Source organism: Lissotriton helveticus, chromosome 5_1, assembly GCF_964261635.1.
Source record: "Lissotriton helveticus chromosome 5_1, aLisHel1.1, whole genome shotgun sequence".
Taxonomy (NCBI): domain Eukaryota; kingdom Metazoa; phylum Chordata; class Amphibia; order Caudata; family Salamandridae; genus Lissotriton; species Lissotriton helveticus.
The window spans coordinates 2020312622-2020339940 of NC_136065.1; the positions used below are offsets into that span (position 1 = coordinate 2020312622).

At 45.5% G+C, this 27319-nt stretch overlaps 1 protein-coding gene across 3 annotated transcripts in view; it reads right to left on the reverse strand.

Annotated features, from left to right (window-relative positions):
- The window catches only part of LOC144756195 (stonustoxin subunit beta-like), a 223551-nt gene that overhangs the window by 135799 nt on the left and 60433 nt on the right, over positions 1-27319 (reverse strand). For all 3 annotated transcript variants that reach the window (XM_078645799.1, XM_078645800.1, XM_078645801.1), the window contains exon 3: positions 2209-4248. In XM_078645799.1, coding sequence (XP_078501925.1) covers positions 2209-4248 — 2040 coding nt within the window. The remainder of the gene's footprint in view (positions 1-2208; positions 4249-27319) is intronic.

A 27319-nucleotide genomic window follows, 5' to 3' on the forward strand; every position in this document is an offset into this window, starting at 1 on the left:
AACAACAGGGCACCCGATTCCAAACCAGCACCCTTTACCTGGCCGCAGCTATGGGTGCACTTTATGTGCTAACTTGGATCCCCCTTTGCCCTGAGCTTAACACTAGGAGCTTTGCTCCCTCAACCCTGTGGCTTGCCTGAAAGCAGCCACTAACAACTGACCCCCTGGCCCCATAGGCTAACATTGGGCCTCAGCACTATGCACCTGGCCGCTCTAGTGGTGCCGAGTGTGCTCTCTGAGTGCATTCTTGACCCTGGGGAAACCCTTGTTCTAACACAAGAAACTCAACCCTACGATCGATTATTTACCTACAAACCGATAACCACATTTTCCTCTATAGGATTGCATTGAAGTTGTGAGTGTTAGTGCTTGTATAGAAACCAAAGTAGCTGTGTTTTAACATAAAAGTGTTCTACTAACCCTTGCTAGGAAATGTCCCACTGTCATATCTAGGCATAGCACACTGAGTGGAAAAGGTAATCTAACCAGTAACCACAAAGTAATCCAAAAGTATTTACAACTGTTTTTTAACATTGTACCAACCGGTAAAGTCAGATTCATTAAGCTTGCAAATCCTTATTAACCTGTCTGTGAAAGTAAAACGTTACCCACCTGTTCCATGTCATGCTTGGTTCTAAAAATAAAATATAGCAAAAGAAGTAACTTTATACCAACAATTGGTCTGAGTTGAGACTCGGTTCTAGTAATAAAAATAACAACTTTTTATACAATTGGTCTGGATTTAGTCTGGTGAGAATCTGACATAATTTCTTGCCTGAGTGTGTACAATAAATGCTTAACACTATCCTCTGATAAAGCCTTACTGCTCGTCCACACTACCACAAATACAGAGTAAGGTATTATCAACTTTTACCTCTGTAAATCTTTGGGAATCCACTGGACTCAGTGCACACAATACCTTACTTTGGTATAGTATATATAGAGTCAGTTTCCTACACTCCGCTCCAGCGCTACCAGGGCGGAGCAAATTCACCACTAAGCCACATTGAGGCATCTAGCGGCTCATGGGAGCACTGCAATGAAACTTTCCGGATTCAGACTGGGGGGCATTCTAAAGGTGAGGAATTGGTGGTTACATGGTGTCCACCTGAAGGAACTCCTGTTTTTTTTTTTACAGTTTTATGTAGCGCAAACTTGACCCGAATCAGGTATCAGAGCGCTTTACAAAGCACCAGTTGCATTACATGAGGACACATTAATTTTTTTGTTAGGCGCGGGGAGAGTAAGTGATTTGCCCTAAATCACAGGATGTTCAGCTGTCTTTGCCGAGACTCGAACCCAGTTGCGAGATTTGAGGTCGACTGCCTTAGCCGTTAGGCCAACTCTTCTCCCTGTTGCTTAGAAAGGCACACCCACTCCCTCAATGGAGCCGCCATATAAAATGCACAGGGATTTTGATTCTGCCTCAGCTGAATTTCTGCTACGTACTGCATTTTGTGGCACCAAGTAAAACTTTGCAGAAGCGCCCTCTAAAGGTGCACAGAATCAAACAGAAAGAGTCTGATTGAACCTACAATATCCCAAGCCAAAGCTGAAGCGGAAGCTGGTACCCTTTACATAACCAACAGAAACTTCAGACCAGGAGAACCACAACTGTGTAACTTCAGGCAGGATAAGCCAAACTAGATTTAACTCACACAAAGGACTGGACCCATCAAGTACAGGGATTCCAACTTTGGAATGCCTTAAGCCCATACCTAAAGAACCAATCCATCCTCTCAGCTTTCAGAGAGACATTCATTACACTTTATCCTCTTGACCTGTTGCTATCAACATGACTCTACATGATCAGGCAAAGGTTTTGCAGGCATGTTGCAGTTGCCTCAAAAGGCTAGACAGCTTTTATTTTTAGCGTGTTTTACACACACTAAATTAAAATAAAATAAATGCAATGAAAGAATTGACATTTTAATGTTGTCTTTGATACAGATTTAATAAGGACACTGCTTTGAACAGAGCATATGTTGAGCTTCTTATTTTATTTGCCATCAAGGACATTATCATTAGGTAGTTGATACATGTGCTATGTGTTTCATAATCCTAGAGGTTGTTCTGAAAAGACTCTTGCCAGTATGCCTATTGAAGTGTTTGTACCTTTTGGTATTATAGGTCTACTTCTACCTAGTAAATAATCCCTAGACAGAACTAAACACTTTTTGTGCAAGGATGTCCAGTGTAGATTCTTACCCAGAGAAGTGGAAAAGACATGCTCCACACTTGGTGCACTGCTTCCGGAATTTTCACAGATAGCTGACACGCGGAATCTGTACAAAGAGTCAAGTTTGAGTCTCTCAATAGTGTAGGACTCGGTCTTCTTTCCAGTTGTTTCTTCCAGCCAGATGTTGTTGTCTTTAGGCTCTTCCAAGTATTCAACCTTGTAGTGATTTATCCTCGTCCCAACACCAATGCTGTCAGGCTCCTGCCAGGTGAGGATGATGGAATTCGGGGTTTCATTCAGGCCTGTCAAGTTCCATGGTGGACTACAAGGGAGAGTCTGTGCCATGTCTGTGGTGTCACTTGGTAATGTGACCCACCGAGTCGTTACTACGGATTGTCTAAACTGGTACAAAGTGTTGGGCTGAAGGCCTGTCACAGTGAACCCCTTACTGGTGTCTTTTCCTTCTATGACATTCCAACACTGTTCACTCATTAGCCTGTACTCCACACAATAGCTCAGAATAGGATCACGCCCATCAGGGCTTGGAGTACATGTGATCCATACACTGTCATGAGATATTCTATCAATTGTAGGGGCCTCTAATCGTGGGGGATGAAAAGCAGTGTTTATCAGAACACCATGGTCATACAGGTAAATTGAAGTCCCAGGATTATGAGGATCTGGAACAGAGGATACTATAAAACTTATCTTCTTATTCAAGGTATTAACACGTGCAAAATCAATAAACTCTTTGACTTTTGTTCTTGTTTCTTGATTGATGATGTCATTGTTAAACCACCTCCTAGACCTTGTGTTCTCTAGTTCAGGAGTCTGGGAGGTTGGTTGAAGACTTGTTTTCATATATTGTACAAGAAGACAGTGTTTAAGGTCTGATAAATGCAGGTCCTCTTCTTGTAATGAGGTGAATGTAAATGAGACTACTAACTCAATGTTTGGATCTTGTAGTACATGGCTTCTTTCCCACTGAGAGAATAGAACTTTAACTTGCTTCAATTCCTTTAGCACATTAAGATATGAGCTTACAAAAGTGATCTCTTCCTGTTTTGATTCAATAAATGTATTGAGTTGTTGGCTACTGAACGGGGATTGATCTTTGGCAGTTAAAATGTTCAACAGTGCACTCTCACCTTCCCTGCCCCCATGGACAGCTGGAAGGACTCTAGCAAGGTCTTTCTGGAAGGTGAGTCTGAACTGCTTGCAGAGGTTTCTGAATTGCTGGATTTTACTATTGATATGAGGGAGGTCTATAACAACTGGATGGGTCATCAAGTCATTACACTGAATGTCAATATCACTTAGCTCTTCAATGACAACCTGGACATCTTCTAACAGAACAGGACTAACACTGCGCACCAGCCGAGAGGCTCGGGAGTCCAGGTTAATCAGTGGATACAACCAGATCTTTACAGGTACTGCATTTTCGCCGTTTGTACCTAGAAGCGAAGGGAGCATATGATAGATAGTAATGGCCTCCTCAAAAGAAGTGATTGTGTTTTGATAAGAAAAGTCTCCACAGAATGTGCATTTGATCTTCTGAGATTTCACCTTCTCAATTTCATTAAAGTTAGCTTTTCCTGCCTCTTTAATGGGAAACATTTGTAGATTCTTTATGGTTTCCATTAAATCCATATGTATATCTTGGATGCTCTCAGAAGAGGATACCTCATGGCCAAATACAAAGAATGCATTTGCCCCGTACAGTATACCAGTCACCACATGAGTTGCCATATCCTGTTCAAATATCCCTGGATATGTGATATTGTGAGGTCCTAAATGTTTCATGGTCAGTTGTTCAAACTTTGTTGTTGTAGAATACTGTAGAGTAACACGGGCCTGGTGCTTAGTGGTTTTTGTCTCCTTCAAATATTTTGCTGCTCCATCCACGTCAACCAAACCTCCCAGAAAACTTGCCTTTAAGGAGCCGGAGATGCCCATGGCAGAAGCTTTGTCTTCAAAATTATCAGAGGCTATGAATTTGAATTCTGATTTAAGCTGCTGTGTGACACGCACATCTTTACCTATGGACTCCATGTCCCAGAGACTAACACCTGAAACACAAAAATAATATATAGTCACTATGAGATCGGCATTCCACTGAATGAAATTACAGTTCCACTCCAACTCTAATTCCAACTCTCAAACAAGATTGTATGAAGTGGTCATGGGACAACTTCTAGCTTGACACTTTATTATTCATTTACAATTTTCATGGTTCTTAAATGGCACAGTCGATAACAGGTGACTGGATCTCAGAGATTTTGACAATACATCAATAAAAAATATAACAAGCAATGTGGTCTCCTTCTGCACAATTTATCATCTGAAGGGTATTTGTAGAGAGCCAGTGTAGTGTAGTTCCTATATTACCCATACAAGACCTGCACGTTTGGATGACATAAACTGTAGGATTGGTGGCAGATTAACTCCGAGCACCACCACTGAGTATGTTAGCCTGTTTGCATTAGCTACCTCACAGTGCCACTAGAATCTCCTCTTATCGGGGAGAGAATAGTTTCTGGCAACCTTAGAACATGACAACCCTAATCCCCCAGGATCGTGGAAACAATGTACTACCTTTCGCTCAGTCACTCGTGCTCACTTACTTCGTCTCAGAGAGTTACACAGAAGAAACAGTCGGTGTGTTACAATATGTATTTATTGCACAGTAGTTCTTCTAGTGTAAAATATATGTGCTGCGACAACTGTTAGACAGTTGCAAAAACAACAATTGATGGACAGAATGCAGAACAATGTCATACATTCACCCCAGTACAGAGATCTGGGCCTAAATCCATCGTTTTTTTGCTCACCATGCCATTCCAGTTTGAACCTAGCCATATGCAAATCAGTCTTGACTGTGCCCCATGGGAAGAGTCCAGCCGGAACTGCCAAGCCAGGTCCTCCCTGGACTGGAAACAAGCATCATAGGACCGGTTTCGGGCTTTCAGCCCTCATCATACTACATACTCCTTGGTGACCTCAACTTTCACCTGGACAGCCTCAATGATAAGAACATTGCATCCCTGATGGAGAACCGCGCCACCGTCGGACTCAAACAACGGGTCGCCTCTCCAGTCCACTCATCAGGACACACGCTCAACCCCATCTTCTCCACCAGCGACATCATCATCATCAGCCATAACTCTGAGCTTCCTTGGACCGACCACCGCTGCGTCAACTTCTGCTTCACTAAACACCCGTACACCACCGCTAACCTCACAAAAGTTGGAAAAAGTCCACAGAAGAACAGTTCACCACCGCCCTCAGTAAAACCCCACCACTGAGATACGCGGACACTAATACCTCAGCATGCAACCTCCATTGATGGATTTCCAACTGTGCAGACACACTGGCCCCCCTGAAGAAAGTCCCAGGCAAGCGACACTCCAGAAAAGCCAGCTGGTTCTCTCCTATTCTTCATGAGTCCAAGCGCACCCATTGACGTTTCGAGAAGAAATGGAGGAGCAGCAAGACCCAGGAAGATCACTCAGCCTCCAAAACCACTGTCACTGCACACCACCAACTCATCAGAACAACAATGAAAGCGGCTCGATGCCAACGCACTCAATAGCAAACAGCTTTTTGCTGTGGTCAAAGAATTTGCCAAAACCAGCACAGAGACAGCAGGAATCTCACCCTCCCAAGACCTCTGCAACAACCTCGACACCTTCCACCGCCGCACGATTAAGGAGATCTACAACAGTTTCAACAGCCTTAATACCCAAGACCTTCGCACCCCAACCGTAAACACTGCACCCAACACCGGACCACAGCAGACGCTGCTCAGCTGGACTCCCCTCACCACTGATGACACCGTCAAGATCCTGAAGAGCATCCACTTCAGAGCACCCTCCAACCTGCCTTCACCACATCTTCAACAGAGCCGGCACATCCATCGCACCCGTACTCTGCCGCACTATCAACTGCTCCATCAACTCCGCCACCTTCCTGGAAGACTGGAAACACGCTGAGATCAACCCCTTGCTGGAGAAACCCTCTGCCGTCCCAAAGAACCTGAAGAACTTCAGACCCATTTCCCTGCTCCCCTTCCCCGCCAAGGTCAATGAGAAGCGATAAAAAAGGGGATGATGGACGGAGCGCTTGAACAAATCAAACACTCACCCCCAGTCAACTGATCTGGGTTTAATCCATCACCATTCTTTAGTTCACTCAGCCACCCCAGTTCAGAAACTATCTTGAATCCAGTGGCCAAGTGAACAAGGGACTCACGTCTGAGTATACCCTGCCACACTTAGGGCGAACAAAGCGATACAAAAGGGGATGATGGACGGAGCGCTTGAACAAATCAAACACTCACCCCCAGTCAACTGATCTGGGTTTAATCCATCACCATTCTTTAGTTCACTCAGCCACCCCAGTTCAGAGCTATCTTGAATCCAGTGGCCAAGTGAACAAGGGACTCACGTCTGAGTATACCCTGCCACACTTAGGGCGAACAAAGCGATACAAAAGGGGATGATGGACGGAGCGCTTGAACAAATCAAACACTCACCCCCAGTCAACTGATCTGGGTTTAATCCATCACCATTCTTTAGTTCACTCAGCCACCCCAGTTCAGAAACTATCTTGAATCCAGTGGCCAAGTGAACAAGGGACTCACGTCTGAGTATACCCTGCCACACTTAGGGCGAACAAAGCGATACAAAAGGGGATGATGGACGGAGCGCTTGAACAAATCAAACACTCACCCCCAGTCAACTGATCTGGGTTTAATCCATCACCATTCTTTAGTTCACTCAGCCACCCCAGTTCAGATCTATCTTGAATCCAGTGGCCAAGTGAACAAGGGACTCACGTCTGAGTATACCCTGCCACACTTAGGGCGAACAAAGCGATACAAAAGGGGATGATGGACGGAGCGCTTGAACAAATCAAACACTCACCCCCAGTCAACTGATCTGGGTTTAATCCATCACCATTGAGAAGGCCATCAACGCCCACCTCTCCGAGTTAGTTGAAGTAAACCACATCCTGGACCTCTCCCAATCAAGCTACCAAAGCAACCACAGCACCAAGACAGCCATCCTCGCCATCACAGATGACGTCCGCAACCTCCTCGACCGAGGCAAAACTGCAGCTCTCATCCTCCTGGACGTCTTGACCGTCTTCGACACAGTCTCCCACTGCACCCTATGCACAAAACTCCACGACGCCGACATCCAGGACAAAGCCCTGGAATGGATCTGCTCCTTCCTCACAGGTTGAGCTCAGAGTCAGACTACCTATGTTCCACTTTGAACCCACAGAGATCAGTTGTGGAGTGCCTTAGGGCTCCTCCCTGAGCCCCACTCTCTTCAACATCTACATGGCCCCACTCGCAGCCATCATCAGGAACCACAGCCTCAACATCGTCTCCTACACCTACGATCCCCAGCTGATCCTCTCCCTCACCAATGAACCCACAGTCGCCAGGAACAACTCCCATGATGGAATGAAGGCTGTTGCTACCTGGAATAAGGACAGCTGCCTCATCCTCATTTCAGAGAAGACCAAAGTCCCCATACTGGGCTCCACCCCCTCTGCCTGGGATGACTCCTGTTGGCCAGCAGATCTTGGACCCCCCCATACCCACAGACCAAGCACAAAACCTTGGAATCATCCTGGACTCCGCGCTCACCCTGAACCACTAGCTCAACGCCATCTCATCATCCTTGTTTCACAGGCAACGCCTGCTGCCAAAAGACCTTCAAGTGGATCCCCACCAAGTCCAGAATGACAGTCACCCTCGCACTCATCAGCAGCAGACTCGACTACGGCAATGCACTCTATGACAGCATCACCCAGAATCTCCTCAAGAAACAGCAGAAAATGTAGAATGCCTCCCGCACTCATCCTCAATATCCCTGGTGCAGCCACATCACCAACCACCTGAGAGACCTCCACTGGCTCCCAGTCAACAAAAGAATCACCTTCAAGCTCCTCACACACGCCTACAAAGCCCAATACGACACAGGACCTGCATACCTTAACCACGGCCTCTCTTTCCACGCACCCCCAGAGATCTCCGCTCCACCCATCTGGCCTCGGCCACCATCCCACGTACCCACAAGACCAAGGCAGCAAAGACCTGGAACACCCTGCCTTTCCATCTCAGGTAATCACTGTCACTGTCTCAATTCAGGAAGGACCTAAAAACCAGTCTCTTCGACTGAATCACAGTGACTTCGGCAGATCAGCAGCCCCCTCACCCCACCCCTCCAGCACCTTGAGACCCTTACAGGTGAGTAGTCGGGCTTTACAAGTCATCTAATTGATTGATACATTTAAAATGTCAATTTACATGTAAATTTAAAATGTATTATTTACACATTAAAAAATACACATGTAAAAAATGTTATTTTAATAAGAAACAAGAAAAATATTATTGCTGTGTATACTTATATTAAAAACATATTTAGATAACTACATGAAATGTGTGTTTTGATTTAAAAATGTTAGGAAAAATTTCCATTTTTATTATTTAAAATGCAGACGTATGAACCCAGGGAGCGAGGAGATGACATTCAGAAAGTTTCAGACCATTTCCAGACCTTGCCCCATGAAAGAACGAGATATCATCAAAAAATTCAGATTGAATAGGCAAACAATTCTTGATTTATGTCATCAGTTAGAGCCAGATCTTCTTCCTCACAATATGAATCACACAGCAATAATACCAATAGACAACCCCATGGCAGTACTTCATTTTCTGGCCACAGAATCATTCCAGTACAATGTGGCAGTACTTTGGAATGTCAGAACCAACTTTCAGTGGGGTGCTACAAGAAGTTCTTTCTTCAGTGACGCACACATCAAAAGCTTCACACCTTTTTCAGAAAATGAGGATTTTGCAAATGTGAAGGGACATTCGCATGCTTTGGGTCGCTTACCACATGTGGCTGGAGCAATTGATAGCACACACAATGCCTTAGTGCCGCCACACACCAGAGAATAAATGTACCGTAATCGAAAGAACTTCCATTTTCTCAATGTACAAGTTGTCTGCTTACCAGATTTGTACATCACCAGCGTTTGTGTGCATTTTCCACGATCAACCTGTGATTCCTTTGTACTATGGAACATTAGCAAACCACAGGAAATGTCACACCTTAGACCTGAGAGGGCCTGGCTGGTTGGTAAGTACGATATGACAATATATTTTCTTGGTTAATTTCAATTGTAATGATCAAAAATAGTACGGAATTATTGGTCTCTTTTTTCATTTTATATAGGAGACTCAGCTTATCCTAATTGACCATGGTTGTTAGAATCGCGGAGGAATCCAACAACAGGAGGGGAAGTCTTCTTCAATCAGGGCCATGGAAGATCACAGAGGCCAGTGGAGCGAGCTTTTGGGCTCCTAATGGACAGATTTTGATGTCTTGGAAAGACAGATGGACCCCATCTCTACTCACCCAGTAAGGTGTTCAAAAATCACCATGGCATGTTGTATGTTATATAACAAAGCCCTTCAACAGAACATCCCGTACCTTGCAGAGGAAGAAGACCAAGATGAGCCACCGGGTGAGGATGTTGAAATGCCAAATGATGATGACAGTGGTGAAAAGGAGGGAACTGACTTACTTTAAGATGTTATTGACAACTTCTTCACATGAGTATAAGTATATATTCAATGTTATACCTGGCACCTTTGGTGTGGGTCTCCTCTGCATTTTTGCCTTTGCCTCCTGTGTTTTTGCTGTGTGTGAACTCCGTTTTGCAGGTCTAGATGCTTTGGGCACTTTGCCACTGCTGTTCAGTGCCAAAGTGCAAGGGCTCCCTTTGTAAATTGTTGTTATGGATTAGTGATTCAATGATTAGCATGTTTAATTTACTTGTCAAACCCTAGTATAGTGCACCGTGTGTGCACAGGGCCTGTATATCAAATGCTGCTAGTTGGTTGCAGCACTGATTGTGCCACCAACAGAAGTAGCCTGTCAAAGGTAACTCTGGCCTGCCATTGCAGAGCCCGTGTGCAGTCTGGGACTGCCATGTCGACTTGGCAAGTGCACACCCTTGCCAGTCCCTAAACCTTTCCTTTTCTACATATTAGTTACCCATAAGGTAGTGTTAAAACCTGAGTCGGGTCGTGGACAATCGATATTTGCCCGGCGGTATTGCCTCTGTGACCCTCTAGTTATTTAATCAATGAAGAGGCAGGCGCTGGAGACTGGAAAGCAGGAAACAAGGTTTTTATTTTCTCCGGAGGAGAACACAACGAAACGGACAGAAGGTATCGTTCTGAGGTGCTCTAGATACATTTCTGAGGCCTGGCCTCTTATACACTGTTTTATGACTTTATTGTAGATTACACATTCACGTTAAAGCTTTGATGTATGGAAAAGACATTCCCGGAACTCCCCTTTGGGCCCGTTCCCACACACATTTACAGTTGAAATCCCCACCCTAGTCACAACAGGTGATGAGTATCGCGCAGCTGGATATTCCGCCGATTCACGGAATGTGGGGGGTTTGGTCGGATCTCATGGAGTGGGGGCTTTGATCAACCCGGGGATCCTTTGATGGGGGAAGCTTTCTATTGTACGGGGAGGGGCAAGGAATGGTATCGGCAGAGCTGGGTGTCGGCCTGGGAACGGGGAAGACAAAACGGGCACACGGGAAAAAAGGGGGTTTGCATCTAAGGGCCGGGGATCATGAAAGGGAAGCAGGGAGGTGTCGCGCTGGGAACAGGATGAGGGCCTGGGGCAGAGCAGCGCCGAAGAGGGGTTTATGACTCAAGGCAGGTGCAAGCAGGGGGTGGTCAGCGTGCAGGCTTAGTGAAGGCGAAGGGCTATGTCAGGGGCCAGCGGCATGCAAAAGGGTTCGTTCTGATCGGGGCATCTTAAAAAAATGGCGGGCGCGCACGACAAAAGTGTGGCATCAGGGGAAGAGGCAAGATGGCGCAGATAATGTTCACCAAAACGTACTAATTTTCAACAGTCCTCCCTTTAACATATTCAAGACATCTTGCTGGTTCATTTTCTACTCGGTTCTATTGTGGTGGGCATGAGAAAGAAAACGGTAGGAACCCTAGACGAAAAGAGTTGTAAACAATACATTTTAACATTTCTAGTTTTTAGGAGGTGAGCCTATTTGATAAACTTTGATCAATTTGTTTAGCAGGAAAGTCATAGGAATGCAATACAAAAACGATTCTGTAGCGAGAGCAGCAAGCATATTTCATACTGGCAGGTTATTACATATATATCAGGTTCGGATTGGAGCATGATCAATACAATGGCGGCTGGGAGAGAAATGAGGTCTAGCAGAAACGGCGATTGGGGATGTCAAATGTTCGAAGTTTAACGAGTTCTCATCATTCTTTGTTGCCTTTCGTTGGCGCTGTTGAGCACCGGCGGTGGAGCTACAAGTCCAGCTCTGTTCTAAGTTCTGCGTTGCAGGGCACGACCCTTTCCTCGCGTTTCTGGTCGGAAAGGTCCTTATCACCCTGTGTCCTTTGAGGTGATTGTCAGAAAGTTCAGATGGAAGAAGAGCGTACAAAACAGTCCATAGGGTAGGTCAGAGGAAAAGGGGGATGGAGCAAGGCCAAATTAGGAACAAACTAGGGAAACGAGAGACTTCAAATAGGCGGGCGTGTGACCGAATTCAGAGAGCGGGGACTTGTCGACCAACACTGGACATCGAGCAGGGGCATCAGGTCGACCCTTTCTTCTCATGTTGTCGAAAACAGTGCCTCGTCCTGCAGCTCTTTTCTGTCGTGGTCTCGCCTTGGCTAATGTCGCAGGTGTTCCTTAGTCTGCAGTCAGGCCTCGTGCTCCCACATCCGGTCCTTCTCTCCTCCAACAGCAGTACCCTTAAACAAGTTTGAAAAGACAGTCTTTAGAGAATTTGCAGATGAAGATAATCAAAAAGTCTATTTCTCTCCCAGCTCCAGGCAAAGAATGAAAATGCCCGTTATATTAGTGTTCACAACTGGCATATGAATGACCGGTGACGGGCCTGTTGGATTTACTATGACTTTCCTTTACAATTATTTATTACAGTCACGACAGTTCATCTGATGGTGACCCACCTTCGTGAGACGAACCTGGCAAAGATATGCCGACTACACAGGTATTTTGCTGAGAGACGATCATGGCTAAACATTTCCTTTCTATCGATGCATCCTGCTTTTCAACTACTACGGGGTTCATTTCGATGATTTCTTTACCTTGGACTAGTCTGTTAACCTTGTAAAACATCATTCTGGATCCTACGTAACCTTTTACAGCCCGATTACTTAATTAGGAAGGACAGGGGTTTTATGGGAAACAACCAGGGACATAGGAAACTTGTGGTAAGGGCATAAATCGACCCATCTCTCACAACCGGAAATGAGGGGTAGTTTCATAATTCCAGTTTTTGGGCGGCTGATACAGGGGAGGTAACAGGGGTGATCATTTTTCCGGTTTGGGTATTGCGACAATTCGGGGAGGGGAGGGTCGCGTATTCTGAGGTCCTTGTTTTATACCATAGGAGCCGCTGACATGTGGTTCCCTTATTTCGGGTCAGATTAGGGAACCTCTGTCGTCTTACCTGTCCTTTCCCTTACGGCCCAACCTCGGTTCATTGACTTTTAGCGGAAAAGGAGAGGTAATGACGCGGCCTCAGGGTGATTGTATTAAAGACACGTTTTTGTGCAAATACTGACGGTATTTGAAGCCAATTAGGTGGTGTGCTAGGGGTGGCAGTCTGCCAATTTCGGGGCTAATCACTCGGAAGAGTGGGAGTGCAAAAATAGAGGGAGAGAGAGAGAGAGAGAGAGAGAGAGAGAGAGAGAGAGAGAGAGAGAGAGAGAGAGAGAGAGAGAGAGAGAGAGAGTGCAACGGCAGGCTAAATAGTACACGTGCAACAGAGAGGGTGGCAGTGTATTCAAGAAAGGCTATTTAGTGCATTACACAGTAAAGGGCATTCACGGGTCTGCGTTAGAATCTTGTAATCATGCAGTTTGAGCATTAGACAGGGTAGAGGGGACGTGCCTTGAGAAAAAGGAAAGAAGAAAGGAGGTACCATTTTGTCGCACTTTCTCGCATTCTTGGTCCTTCGACCAGTTGGGTCAACGCCTCAGTCACACACACACATTCCCTCATAGTTTCGCATCATACGTGACATGGGTTCATTCGTCCGGTCTGGTTTAAGGGTGATCATTTTTTTTTTTTATCAGGTTGTGCTAATTTTCGGGTTTGTTCGATACGTGAGTAGTTTGCAGGCGTGCTTAGACACCACCTTGCGGCGCTAGTCCGCTTCGTGTATTAGACATGGCAAGGCTTCAGATCTTCGCCACACCTCGGCTGTAATCTCTGATGTAACCTGCAGAGGGAGGAAAAAGGGGGGTGGGGGAGACAGTATTCGCGCATATTCAAACACATGGGTTCATAAGTCCTTTACTTACCTCTTACTCGTCTTTCCTCCTCGGGGCAGGGTCCCCGGGGATATGGTTTCTGGAGTCGAGGGGGGTAGTGTGTCCATATAGGTCGTGTGCGGGGAAACGTAAAAAGGAAACCAGAGGTGCTTAGTGCGAGGTATCTAGTCAAAGGATGTATCTCACTATCGGGATCCTTAAACCTCTTTCAACGCTGTGGCGTTCTAAGGTTCTTCGGTTCTTGGGTCAGCTCCGTTCCCTGATACTTTGGAACGTTGTACTTTATCACATTTACATTATTTCATTTCACCCTCTTTTTACATTCCCTCATTTACACCGTTCGTTTTACCCATCCTTGGAAGTCAAGGTCTTCCTCTACGCGAGAGTTCATGAGTCAGTCGCGTACTTTGAAGGCGGAGTGTCGTGTTGTCGATCCGATCCGTCCTCCAGGGCTGGGCAACCATCTTCTTTTAACCTTAAAGAGAGAGCAGAGTAGGGTGCACAGAAAAGAACTTTCCCACCGATCCCACATTTTTTTTTAAATAAAGCATGCAATACCCGTCCATAGTTTCAAAAACTTTATTTTGCAAAATCATTTCAGCATGAGGATTATGAGGGTGCGGTCGTATTTGGCCGGTCGTGGCAATGGCTAAAGTGCGTACAGTGGGGGGTGTCGTTTGCAGCAATAAAAACATCGGAAAGTTTTACTCATTCATTTGTAAGAGACTAAAACGTCTATTAATTGGCTGGGGGTTCGGGGGCATTTATTTTCATAATTTAGAAGCATAATCATAATAGTGGTAATCAGATTTCCTATATGCATACCGTACGTGTGCGTCGTAAATGAGGTTTACATCAGTTATAAAAATATAATACATCGTACATTTGTAATCAACATTTGTAACGGGGATCCTTTCATACTGTTCGTCGAGTGAGTTCTCCTTGTCTTTTCTAGCCAAGTGTACAAAGGATCATATAAAATCTCAGAACATCAAGTTTATATTAGTGCGAAGGAACACCACGAGGTGTTCGTAAGTTCCGATTGATACCAGCGCCATTTTGGGCGGGGCCGGCTCAGTCCGGAAGCAGCATCAGGGGGAAATGTTTCCCATTACTGGCAGTTTGGACCAGAGTCCTTTTCGGCAGTTCTAGAATTCATGCTAACAGAAGGAGTGGCAATGTCATGTTTGCTTCGTTGGCGACCAAGGCAGCCGTCCCTTATCGGAAGCCTGCAAAGGCCGAAGGTTCCGCCGGGGACCTTTGTAGGATCTTCAAGGCTGCGGAGATGCTGTCGGAGATGGGGGCTCGTGCTCCAGGGGGCAAATGTTCGAGTTATATTGCCGGTCAAAGTTACTCTAGTGGCCGGGGCCCGCCTTCCAGCGGACCCAGACGCCATTTTGAGGCCCTACAGGGGCCACTCTCGTCGAGTTTGCAAGAGTGGGAGAGATCCTTCGGAGTGAAAGGAAGAGGTCCCTGTTGTGTGAAAGCGGGACGTTCAGCTGGGGTGCAGCTGTGATGCCCCCACCTGGGGGGGGCGAGGGAGACTCGTTCGCATCGTCTCCTTCTCCCGGTGCACTCCATGCCGCTCCTTTTCATCGCCCCGCATGAAGGTCTCTCCACATCCGGTGTTTCCCAAGTCCTGTGCTCAGTGCTGTGGGAGTATGGTCACCTGTGGCGCGCATTCGGCGCGGCACGAGTATCAGTGCAGTCATTGCAGGTTCGGTGTTCCGAAAATATGGCCACCATTGCACGTTCGGTGCTGCGCAAGTACTGGGGTGCCACCATGGTGTGTTCGGTGCTGTGGAAGTATTGGCACCATCGCCTGACTGGGGGTGTTCGGCGTCGGGCCGGGGGCTGGGAGACCTCCTATCGGTGGAGGTGGGAGAGGCTCGTCCGCGTCGCCTCTCCCTCCCAGCCCAACTTGGACAAATTGTTGTGGAGGCACGTGCAGGACATCCCGCCGTCCAGAGCTGCTGCGGCTGTTACGGAAGAGAAAAGGAAGAGGTGCCTCGTTCTTCTCTGGACATGTGGCGGGACTACTTAAGTCTATCCAGGCCCGTTGCGGCTGGCTGAGGAGACATGTGGCGGGACTACCTACAACTGCCCCGGCTGCTGGCTCCTGCCTCTCCTCCGGCTCCCCCATACGTTAAGATTTCCTGACCAAGAGTTGGCGGCCGGGCCCGCCTTATATGGGTTGCCGTTGGTTGGGCGTAGCCGTAACCCTGCCCTACTTTGGAAGGTTCCAGAATGGGGGGGGGGCGAATGTTCTGTTTGACTTTCATTTTCTACAGTTTACCGTTATCATTCCTTGTTTGTTGTGCTAAATTAAAAGTTCAAGTTCATTAATGGTCTACGGATTTTGTTTTACCATTTCTTTCTTTCCAGGTTGCTTTTATGCTAAGTTTCTGCTAACAGAGGTTGAGTAACACGGAAACACGTGTAGAGGGATGACGCAGATTTGTACATTACATACACACAAACTCAGACGGGGGACAGTACAAGTACGACATACAAAGACCCAAGACGAATATAAAACAGTTATTGGTCATAATTATCTCTTTCCGTCTGTGAATTTGAAACGAGGCTGGGTTCCCGTCTTGACGTTGCCCGACCTAGGAGAACTTGAGCATGCCGCTGAAATTGTCCTGGCGAAATCTGTGCCATCGGGCATAATCAAACGTGGTGGTTCTGTCTGGTCTGTCTATGTAAGTCGGGTTCTTCTTTGTCTCGCGCTTTTTCTCGTACTGCCGGTCTGTCGTTCCTGTCGGCCCTTTGCCTTTACTCACGCTCAGTAGAGTCGGGCATTGGGCTTTCCAGTGTCCGACATACCTACAAAAAGCGCATTGGTCTGGCCCTAAGTCTGGTCGTCTTTTGCATAGTGTCGGGGGATAAGTTGTGGGTAGCGATGTCCTGGGGTTGTCCTGTCGGTATATTTCTCTACTTGGTTTGTCCTCGTCTTTTCTCTGTCGTTGCATAGCCTCTCTGCGCCACATACCGAGACTGTCGAGCATAATTGGCGTTGTCTTATTATTTCGAAGGGCTATTTCTAACGTTTCTATTTTATCAAGGTCAAAGGATCCTGCCAGTGGCCACTGTTTGTCTTGACTCTCTTCGGTATACCTGTGCCACAATTTATTATAGGCTATGGTGACTAATCCATAGTTTATGAACATGTCCTTATTAGGGGTGCCTTCTAGTGGAGCTATATGGTCCACCTCTAATAAACGGTCCGGGCTAAACAGGCTATTAATCAGTGGGGAGAAGACAGACATGACGGCTCGTAACGAGGGACTAAAAAGTCAGCACTGCCTATCTTATCACTAGGTGCAAAGACTGGACAGAATATTTCTATTCAACGTTGTTTGCAGGCAGTGAATACCTCATGGATCAAAAAATAACAAAAAGACCAATAAATAACAATGGGGAGAATGAGTAGGTCCGCAAAGATCTGCGTTACCTACCCTTTTCACTATCTGCAAAAAGGGTGGTCTCTTCCCTGTTTGCAGACAGGGAATCTCCAGGAAACAATAGTTTTGCGAACAACAGTTCAGTTTCAAGTAATTATTGAGTGGGGGAGAAAAAATAAGCACGGCTGCTGCCCTACCTATCCTCCACTGCTTGCAAAGAGAGAGCCCGTTGTTTCTCCGTTTGTAGACAGTGAATCTCCAAATAAATAAAGAGCAATACTAGTATTTTTAAACAATCAAACAATCAAGCACTCATTTCGCAACTTGTCGTGATTACACGACCTTACCCGGACCATGTGGACAGTTTCTTGTCTTCCGAATCCAGCGCCCGATCGTCCTCTTTTTCTCGTATTTCTCACGGCACTCCTGATGGTCCCCAGTCAGGACCGTAGATCACTCGAGAGAGGTCCGTTCGGAACTAGTGAAGTTCGGATGATCGGCTGCCAGACGAGGGTCTATTGGGCAAGAGCTCTCCCGATCGTTGCAGTCGTTCACTCTGTCGTCGGGACCTCTCCCACTGGATCCACGAGTCGCTGATGGGCCCCACGCTTGGGACGCCAATTGTTAAAACCTGAGTCGGGTCGTGGACAATCGATATTTGCCCGGCGGTATTGCCTCTGTGACCCTCTAGTTATTTAATCAATGAAGAGGCAGGCGCTGGAGACTGGAAAGCAGGAAACAAGGTTTTTATTTTCTCCGGAGGAGAACACAACGAAACGGACAGAAGGTATCGTTCTGAGGTGCTCTAGATACATTTCTGAGGCCTGGCCTCTTATACACTGTTTTATGACTTTATTGTAGATTACACATTCACGTTAAAGCTTTGATGTATGGAAAAGACATTCCCGGAACTCCCCTTTGGGCCCGTTCCCACACACATTTACAGTTGAAATCCCCACCCTAGTCACAACAGGTGATGAGTATCGCGCAGCTGGATATTCCGCCGATTCACGGAATGTGGGGGGTTTGGTCGGATCTCATGGAGTGGGGGCTTTGATCAACCCGGGGATCCTTTGATGGGGGAAGCTTTCTATTGTACGGGGAGGGGCAAGGAATGGTATCGGCAGAGCTGGGTGTCGGCCTGGGAACGGGGAAGACAAAACGGGCACACGGGAAAAAAGGGGGTTTGCATCTAAGGGCCGGGGATCATGAAAGGGAAGCAGGGAGGTGTCGCGCTGGGAACAGGATGAGGGCCTGGGGCAGAGCAGCGCCGAAGAGGGGTTTATGACTCAAGGCAGGTGCAAGCAGGGGGTGGTCAGCGTGCAGGCTTAGTGAAGGCGAAGGGCTATGTCAGGGGCCAGCGGCATGCAAAAGGGTTCGTTCTGATCGGGGCATCTTAAAAAAATGGCGGGCGCGCACGACAAAAGTGTGGCATCAGGGGAAGAGGCAAGATGGCGCAGATAATGTTCACCAAAACGTACTAATTTTCAACAGTAGGCCCAAGGTCCCCTGTGGGCAGGGTGAATTGTATGTGAAAGGTAGGACATGCCCTGATGTGTGTGGCATGTCCTGACAGAACGGGGAGTTTGTTTATAACATCTTATAAACATAAGTGGCCCTGGGAACAAGGTGGAAAAATAAAGTTTAGTATGCCTGAACTCAGAATGTTAAAATGCATCTTTTGGTGAGAGTGATTTTTACCTTCTGTGTTTGAAAATACCACTTTTAGAAAGTAGGTATTTTCTTACCTCTGCTAGGTTTGTGTATTGCATGTCTGGCTTTTGGATGACAGGGGCTGGAGTTGAGCAGCAGCAAAGGATTTTGGTGTATAAAAAGAGGGGCCCAGTCTCCAGACTTTAAGATCACTTCTGGGAATCAAAAGAAACCTTTGCCAAGGAGAAGACCTGCTGTGCACCTGCAAGAATCCACGCAGTCTGTCGCATTGTTGGGGGACGCAATAAGAAATAGACGCTTCAACTCCCCGCGCAATAGGAAATCGAAGCATCAACTCCTCTCCGGTAAGGAACTGACGCATCACCTCCCCTGGAGCAAGGAACCGATGCATCACCTTCCCTGAGTGTAAAGAACCAACGCATCACCTTTCCTGTGGCCCATTTTGTTTGCTTGCGTGACGCATCCAAGGTATTTTGTGTGAAAAGTGTTGCATCTGCAATTTTGCTTGAACTGAACTATTTCTACCATCTGAAAGACATAATTTTTTAATACTGTATTGTGGATTTTTGTCGTTTGGTCTTGTTTTGCCATTTGTAATGTGTCTATTTTGTAATATCAAACAATGTATTTTTTTATTTAAACCGTTTATGTTCCTTCACCATATCATCTTCATTTGGACATTTCAACGTTGTGACATTTGCAGTTCTATGTTGATGTTGTGAAGTACAGAGGGAACATGGGTTGATCTTGTGAAAGACACACACACACTTTGGATGGACATATCTGTTACGAAGACAACTTGCACAGTGATTGAATAGACGTTTTTAAAGATAGCATTGGACTTGTTTTCTGTTGAGTGTTGCCACAAAGGCAATATGTGCTGCTTAAATTGCTCTCACAATGTCGCAGGGATTCTGCTCCTACACAGAACTGTGCATAGAGACTTAGAACCTATGTGAATTAGGGTGTACCAAAACTCACCTCAGTATCCAAAATCCCCTACCAGACTAGTAATCAGTGATTCATTGGTTCTTCCATACCCCCAATGCTTAGACAACCCGGAACATGGATTTAGAACACCTCAGGTAACAAGGAACTCATGAAAACTCTTTCGTTATACTAACATACCAATCAAGAACGAGGAGTAAATGAAGACACGTGCAAGTTTGAAATATTTATTTCTAGTGCCGTGTTCTCAAGCGCAGTATCTTAGCTAATACAAGCAAACATATTATAAGCAACAAGGTTATCAGCATAGTTACTAGTCCATAAAATAAAAAGGGAGAAAGCATGGGAAGAAGACTAAATGTCACCTCAGTCTAACCCTCCCTTGCTAGTATATTATATTATATCTAAAGATGGTCTCTTTTGGTTTAAGAAGGGCGGCCCTATACCTTTGGTCTTAGTAGAAAGGGATCACATCATCTTCTACCCCAGCTCTCTGCATGCGAATATTCATCAAGTGTGTGTGCAAGCTCTGCGCAGTGCATTATTAAAACACGCCAAAAACCAGAGTTGGCCACAGCTGCACATGTGTTATGTCTAGGACGTGCGCTGATCAGACCTCACAACAACCGCTGTGTTGAAATAACCTTGAAGGCCACGGCACTTACTGTTCAGACATAGCTTACCAAGCAAAGCTGATACAATAGGAAAACATATTATTCTCGTGTGAAGCAAAATATTCTACTAGGCTCAAAGCATTAATAACAATATGTGCTGTGTGCAGAAGCAGCAGAAAGAAAAAATGGCGTTTAAGCATCTAATAAGCTCATGCTAACTTAACACAGTGTGAAGGCAAAGCCTATCTACATGACACCCTCCCTTGATCCGAGCACGGATAAGATAAGGGGCAAATTTTTGGAATGCAGAGTTCAAGTACGACAGTCAGTACAAATTTGCACAAGGTAAAAAATAAAAATAAAAAAATTCGTCTTTAACAATCCACATATACAAAGGGGTATGCGAATCCAATAATTTGAGTCATTGGCCTTAGAAAATTCAATAGGCCTGGGGCAGAGAACATTTTTTGTAACAGCTTGAAAAAAATAAAAAATGTTTGATGTCCAATAAATGACCTTGGTTATGGGAGAGAGAAGCGATGACATATCTCATCCTAACAACGAATATGCAAAATATGCAGCAACAGCCTCCAACAGGAAGTCACTGTTCTCATCCGAAAATAATTCAGCCATCCAATTCAACAATGGGAAAGAAAATACATGCTCCTCAAGTACCGGAGCCTCTAGCACCATCAGAGGACAACTCAGTGGGTTTTCAATGAAGCTGGGTGCCAAGAAATCTTGTGCCGCTGCGAACACATTCCAACGCCCCAGTATTCCATGCATCGCTGCAAAGGCCATAATCCCTCCGTCAGAACAAAGCAATTCATGAGCAACTAAGGGGCTCATAAACTGATTATAATCCATATCGGGAGACACCGTATTGCAGAGACACAAATCCCGGGCCCAGTAGAAATCGCAACTCAGACAATGAAAGACAGGCTGGACACATGTAAAATTGGAAAATCGAAACGATAATCCATAAGCTGCACTTAAGGTTGCAAGAGGCAGCGCTCTATAGTACTCAAGCATTCGGTTGCGAAACAGCGCCAGTTGTGATAGCTCCTCTCGAAACACAGGACGTGCATCCATTTTGTATTAAACAAAACAGTAAAAGAACGCCTGCAGCCAGAGCCAGCAGCAAGGGAAATCCACCAAATAGGCTGGAAAAGATCGAATGAAAGAAAGCAGGGAAGACACCGAATATAGTTTGAAACGAAGTCACAAGGCCACTGCTTATAACTTTAAAAAAGTGTGCCAGCCCCGTTGTGGAGGATGTATTAAAGATAGTGCGAATTAATTCACCGAAATGTAAAGGCAAGTCAGTATTTAATAAAGCATGCACCTCTGTGCGGGTGTTAGCCACGTGAATGACGAATGTCTCACGAGCAGATGTGAGGGCACTTCTTTCTGGGACAATAGAGCTCCTATGCGACTCATCTTGTTGAACTCTGCTTTCAAGGTCGGAATCGTGGGCCAGATGGAAACATCAAGCTTCCCATGCAGGGGAAGATACATTACATTCTTACAGCAAACCACACGTTCACTGACTCTAACTACATAAGCAATTCCTTTTATTAGCCCACAGCAATCCTCGTTGTTTAAAATTAAATAACTCCCATTTGCCAGTAATGTGAATGTGGGCACGATAGCAGGCACCGGTGTACCTTTCAAAATACAGGCTAAATTCGGCTCATTCTGGTTACAAGAGCCATGTACTTGGATATGTCTACACATCAATGAGTGATCTGGTGTTTCAGTGCAATCTTCACCATTCAAATAAACTTCCTTACCCTCCCTAAGGCATCTATTGGTAAACAGAAGCGACCAAACTTCATGGAGATAAGCACTTCCAAGAGGTTCATATCTACCAATTGCAAAGTACTTCATACACCCCTCGAACTTGAACAGAGGGAACGGGAGAGTTATTAACCTGTGGATAAGCCACGTTGCTGAATTGGCTTCTGCCACAGAAAACGGTAATGGTTCTAACTTTTCAATGTGTAACATAGAAAAGGATGCATCTTTCATTGACAATAAACGCTGTTTTTCAGTTAAATTAAACGGGGCAAACAATGATGACGTGTTTATGCAATACCATGGCACTTTGCCAGCTTTTAGGGTTTGTAAAGTCCATGCAAACTGCATTATGGAACGAAATTGATTTTGACCTTGGTACAAAACAGACACTTCATCCTGCACAATATCAACAACAGATGATACAATATTGTTTAGCGTGTAAATGCGAGAAGAAAGCGTATTAATGCTGTTATCTACAACTGCTAGCACTTTCTCTAAATTAGCCTGATCTATATCTCTAATGTGGGTAGCCGCCTCAATCTGGGACGTTTTCCAGAATTCGTTGTAAATAGCATATATCCATCTTTTAGATCTGCCGTTAGCCGGGCCCTTTATAAAATCATTCAGATCAACATCGTCAGTCAGTTTAGATAGATGCAATTTAACCGACGTCAAAGTGGAATGTTTGAGCCAATTCTGACATAATTTGGCTACAGAATAGGTGGTAACAGAATGGCCATTTTCAAAATGGGGATCCACCCTGACCTGTGTAAAGCCTTGAGCCAAACCCAGGAAACGATGCTGGCAAGAAACAGCACTTCTGTGCCAGAGCAACCAATGAAAATTTAGTGGCATTATTCCAATCAGGAAAAGAAGGAGCATTTAATTTTTTAGTAGTAGCCAATCCAAAGCATGTTGTCTGTGAAATTGTAGAATTCAAGAACATATGGTTCGGGATGAGGCATGCACGGTGCAAAGCCTCAGTGCTTGCACTTGCCAGCTTTTAGAATCCCAAACTGAATTAAGGTCAATTGTATCCTTCCACAACTAGTAGCCACCTACAGCTAACTGGTCTAGAAAGGACTTTGAATACAATAATTTAGTATCGGTAAGTCTAACTTTGGATGTGGACTTTTCGGTCATCTTAAAATAAAATGCATTGGGATTGACTGAATACAATCAGTAAAATAAGTGAACCTTTTCAAAAAGGAAGCAGAACTGCCTTGTATAGGAGCTGAGGAGCTGGACAATGCTCCCATTGTGTATAATTTACAGTGTTCCTCTGGTATTAGTTTTTTGCAGGTAGTGATTGCCAAAATATTGGTAACAATATAAATCACCGTAATTAGCCGATTCTAAATACAAATCTTCAGCATCAAAGGCACCATAATATTTCAAATCAGAAAACAAAGCTTCTACGGCCTGAACATCATAATCATCAGAACGTATATTTTGTTTAATTACTTCCCCCATAGAAACTCTAAGCACATTAGGGACATTTATGACCTCAGTGGGCCCATGAATTTGAAAACATACACCATCCTATACAATCCCATCTAAGACAGGCCAAGCAGTGATGTTAACAAAAGCTAAGTCTCTCTTCAATCTGTGTGATGAGGAATGGGGAGCCAATGTTCCATTGATATGTCGAATGCATGTTCTCTCCTCGACATAGTGTCCATTGACAAGTTGAAAGAAATACACCACAAAGCCAATTGACAAGAAAAGGTAAATTGAAAAAAGCACCAACCAAATGTAGGTCCATGGGGGAATCAAAAAATGTTTTTTAAACAATTTAACTAAAACAGAGACTTTCCAAGGTTTCCTCGATGTTTGTGAATCAGTGGCAAATGAAAATCTGGATTCTGCAGCCAAGCGAGTTTGCAAGTCAGGCATCGATAAGTCAGTTGGGTAAGTGTAGTCAGTTTCATCAAGTAGAGTACCAGGCAGTGTACTCAATAAAGGACTAGAAATTGCAGGCATCTCAAGGGCAACATTAGGCACTGGATCAGAAGCCGGGGCCAAAACAGAATTTCTCAAAATCGAAGGACATGAGACTGCCGGTGTCATACTAAGAAGAATCGGCCACTCTGTGTATCTTGACATTGTCAATGGAGATATACCTGTTTTCCTTACGACCTAGAAGTGGTGGTAAAATGACTGTTCTTGTGCCCTTCACGCCAAGCACCGGAACTGGAGCTCAATAAGAGGGACCACATTCTTTCTTGTTCTCTATCTTCTCTCGAACCAATTCACCAACTTGGGGTAGCCAGCCAAACCGGGATCTGCAACGCATCATCCGAGGTGGAGGGCAAATGTTCCTTTGCAAGACTGTCTCTCGTCTCTTGTAGATTCTGTAAAACATTGCAATGTTCATCTACGTCAAAGGAGGCAGCAACAGCCGCCTGGTCTAGACCGTCAAAGCCCGGTACAAACATCTAGATACCAAAGAGCATTTCGTATGGGGTCCGCCCACCCAGAGATCTTCTAGGGAGATTATTTAGAGCACGCTGCACGCTATTGAGGTGGGCCAGCCAGTTCCTGCCAGTGCCTATAACTCTAGCTGTCAAAGACTGCTTTAAATCTCGGTTCATTTGTTCCACAACACGTTATGGAGACGAAAACTTGACTTGGACCCCCAACGAAGTCATGGCATCCTTATACGCTTTAGAGGCGAAAGCCGGACCCTGATCCGAATGGAAAGTACCACAGGAAAAAATCCCTACAAAGACACGCAAGTCTCTTATGACAGTTCGTGAATCAGCGTTGCGGTGTGGCCACACCCACACAAAGCGTGTGCATGAATCAACTGCTACTAAGATGTACTTATATGCAGTATAAGAAGAAAAAGGACCGCAGTGATCTAAGTAAACACAACCAAGTGGTTTATTAGAAATGTACAACTGTGTCTGGGGCGGACGCGCAGCAGTTGAAGGTTTAATCTGCTGGTAAATGTCACATTGAAGGACATAATCACATGTCTGCTTGTACAGTCCCCGCCACCAGAAAAGTTGTAACTGAGATACAGTAGCCGAAACGCCCGCATGCGCAGACGCCACACCTTCATGGGCTGCAGTAATCAGCGCTGGCCTGCAGTCCATGTTGGGAATCAACCTTTCACCAACGTCAGGTATTTTCACATAAGGAACTTTATCAGGACTTAAGTGGTATGAATACTTTGAAGGAAACTCCTTAGGATATTTACTTCCCTTCTCAGTCGCAGCAACAGCTGCCAGGATATCATCGTCAATCCTACTTTTGGAACGTGTAACTGCTGCAACCAAATATGTCGATACTGCTGACTTTGCGGCCTCATCGGCCAAAGAATTGCCAACAGCGTGGACTCCTATGCGCTGATGACCAAGAGTATGAATTACAAACACGAGTGGCAACTGCTCTTTAAGCTCAGCCACTCGGACCCAGATCATTTTATGTTTTATTGTGCTACCCTTGGAATCACGAAAATCATTCTGAATCCAAAAGAACAGGTTTTCATTGTAAGACTGGACACAGTAGTAAAAATCACTCACAATAAGAGTTGTCACACTAGGATCAGCGTACTCCAATGCAAGCATCAGAGCATGAAGCTCTGCCAATTGTGCGGTGCAGTCCCCTAAAGTCTGCGTGTGCACGACCCTGGACTTTAACTCATCGTTCACCATGGCACCTACCACAATGGCTCAAGCAGAAACGTATGCGTGCTTAGATCCATGCGCAACTTGCGCTGAACCATCAGTGTATATGATGCAATGGAAATCTTCCAAAGGCCGCATAGTCAAAGGCGCAGGATGACAAATTCATACTGCAAAAACTCCTGCGACTGTAAGGAGGCATCAAAAATATATGTGACAACCGGAGAAGTCAATGATGCTGCCCATTGTATCCACCGTGGGTGCAAAGCTTTAGAATTAGGTACACTGGCTTTCGTCACTGCCTCTAATGCAGGATACGGGGTAACAACCTACATGCATTTTCCCTTCGACAGTGCACGTTCCTTAAGAATCGCCATCTGCACTGCTGTCAAAACTTTTTCCACAGTGGAAAACTGCATTTCAGCCGAAGTGTACAAGTGTGACTTGTAAGCAATAGGTACTGTGTCTCCTTCGTTAAAAATAAGGTAAGTGAAACCCTCCGCCCGAGGGATGAGTTGTAGGAGCGCGCAGGTGTGCGCATTTCTCCAAGAAGTGAGGAGCCAATCCTCGACCTTCATTGTTGAGCTCATAGCCCAGGAACAACACTCTGTACTCTGCAATGTGATGCTTTGCAAAGTTGAATTTGTAACCAAAGTCCGCAAAGTTACAAATGATGCGGTCAACGCGACACAGATGTGCCCAAAGCTCGTCGTCTGTGAGATATATGTCATCCACATACGAACACGCATCCGTGTCCACTCTCTCTAAGAGAGAGACAATGCGGGCAGCAAACACGCCTGGACTATTCTTATAGCCCATAGGTAAACGTTTGTACTGGCGCCGTTTGCCACCACTTGTAAAACTGGTCCATTGGGAACTAAGACCATCCAAATTGTGGGCAAAAAAAAACATTGGAAATGTCAAGTGTGGTTTTAAACCGTTTTCTCACAAGACCATCCACTAAAGCAGAGCCATGGGTATTCTGTACTGCACAGGTACGACAATGCGAGTTCAAATGCCGGTAATCCAATACCAAACAGAACGAGCCGTCTGGCTTGGTCACAGTAAAAAGAGGGTTATTCATCGGTGACACACACGTTTCAATTACACCTTGATATTCCAATTGTTCAAGGATTTCCGCAACGGAAGCCTTAGCTTCGCATCAGATGGGATATTGAGGTTGAGGCTGTGGCATAGACCGTTAGGGAATCTCGTGGTGTGGGGAAAATGTATCCCAACCACAGTGAGTACGGTACAGAGCCGGCGCAACGGCTTTAGCCCACTCTTCTGCAAAATTCAGCGCATGCTCCTTAGAGACAGTGTGCGCGAAACTAGGGAGGATCACCTCCTCCCCTCTCGGAGCTGCGAGGACAAAAGGTGGGGGCCAGTCAGCCTCCGCTAACAAAATGTCATAGGTAGTCGTAAGATTTTCCCAAAATACCCCTTTTATGGTACGTTGTATGTCACCTTCAATTAAAAGGAAAACGTTATAAAGTCTATCAGGGGGAGCTACTCTGGTATCAGCTGTCTCCACAACAAAATATTGGTCACTCGTTGTCACCTTCAGTAGTGGACGCAGGGCCTCTCGCACTATGGTAATCTCTGCCGCGCTGTCCAACAACGTCAGCGCCCATGTCAGATTCCATTGCTGCATTCTCACTATCTGTGGCATATCTCGCTGT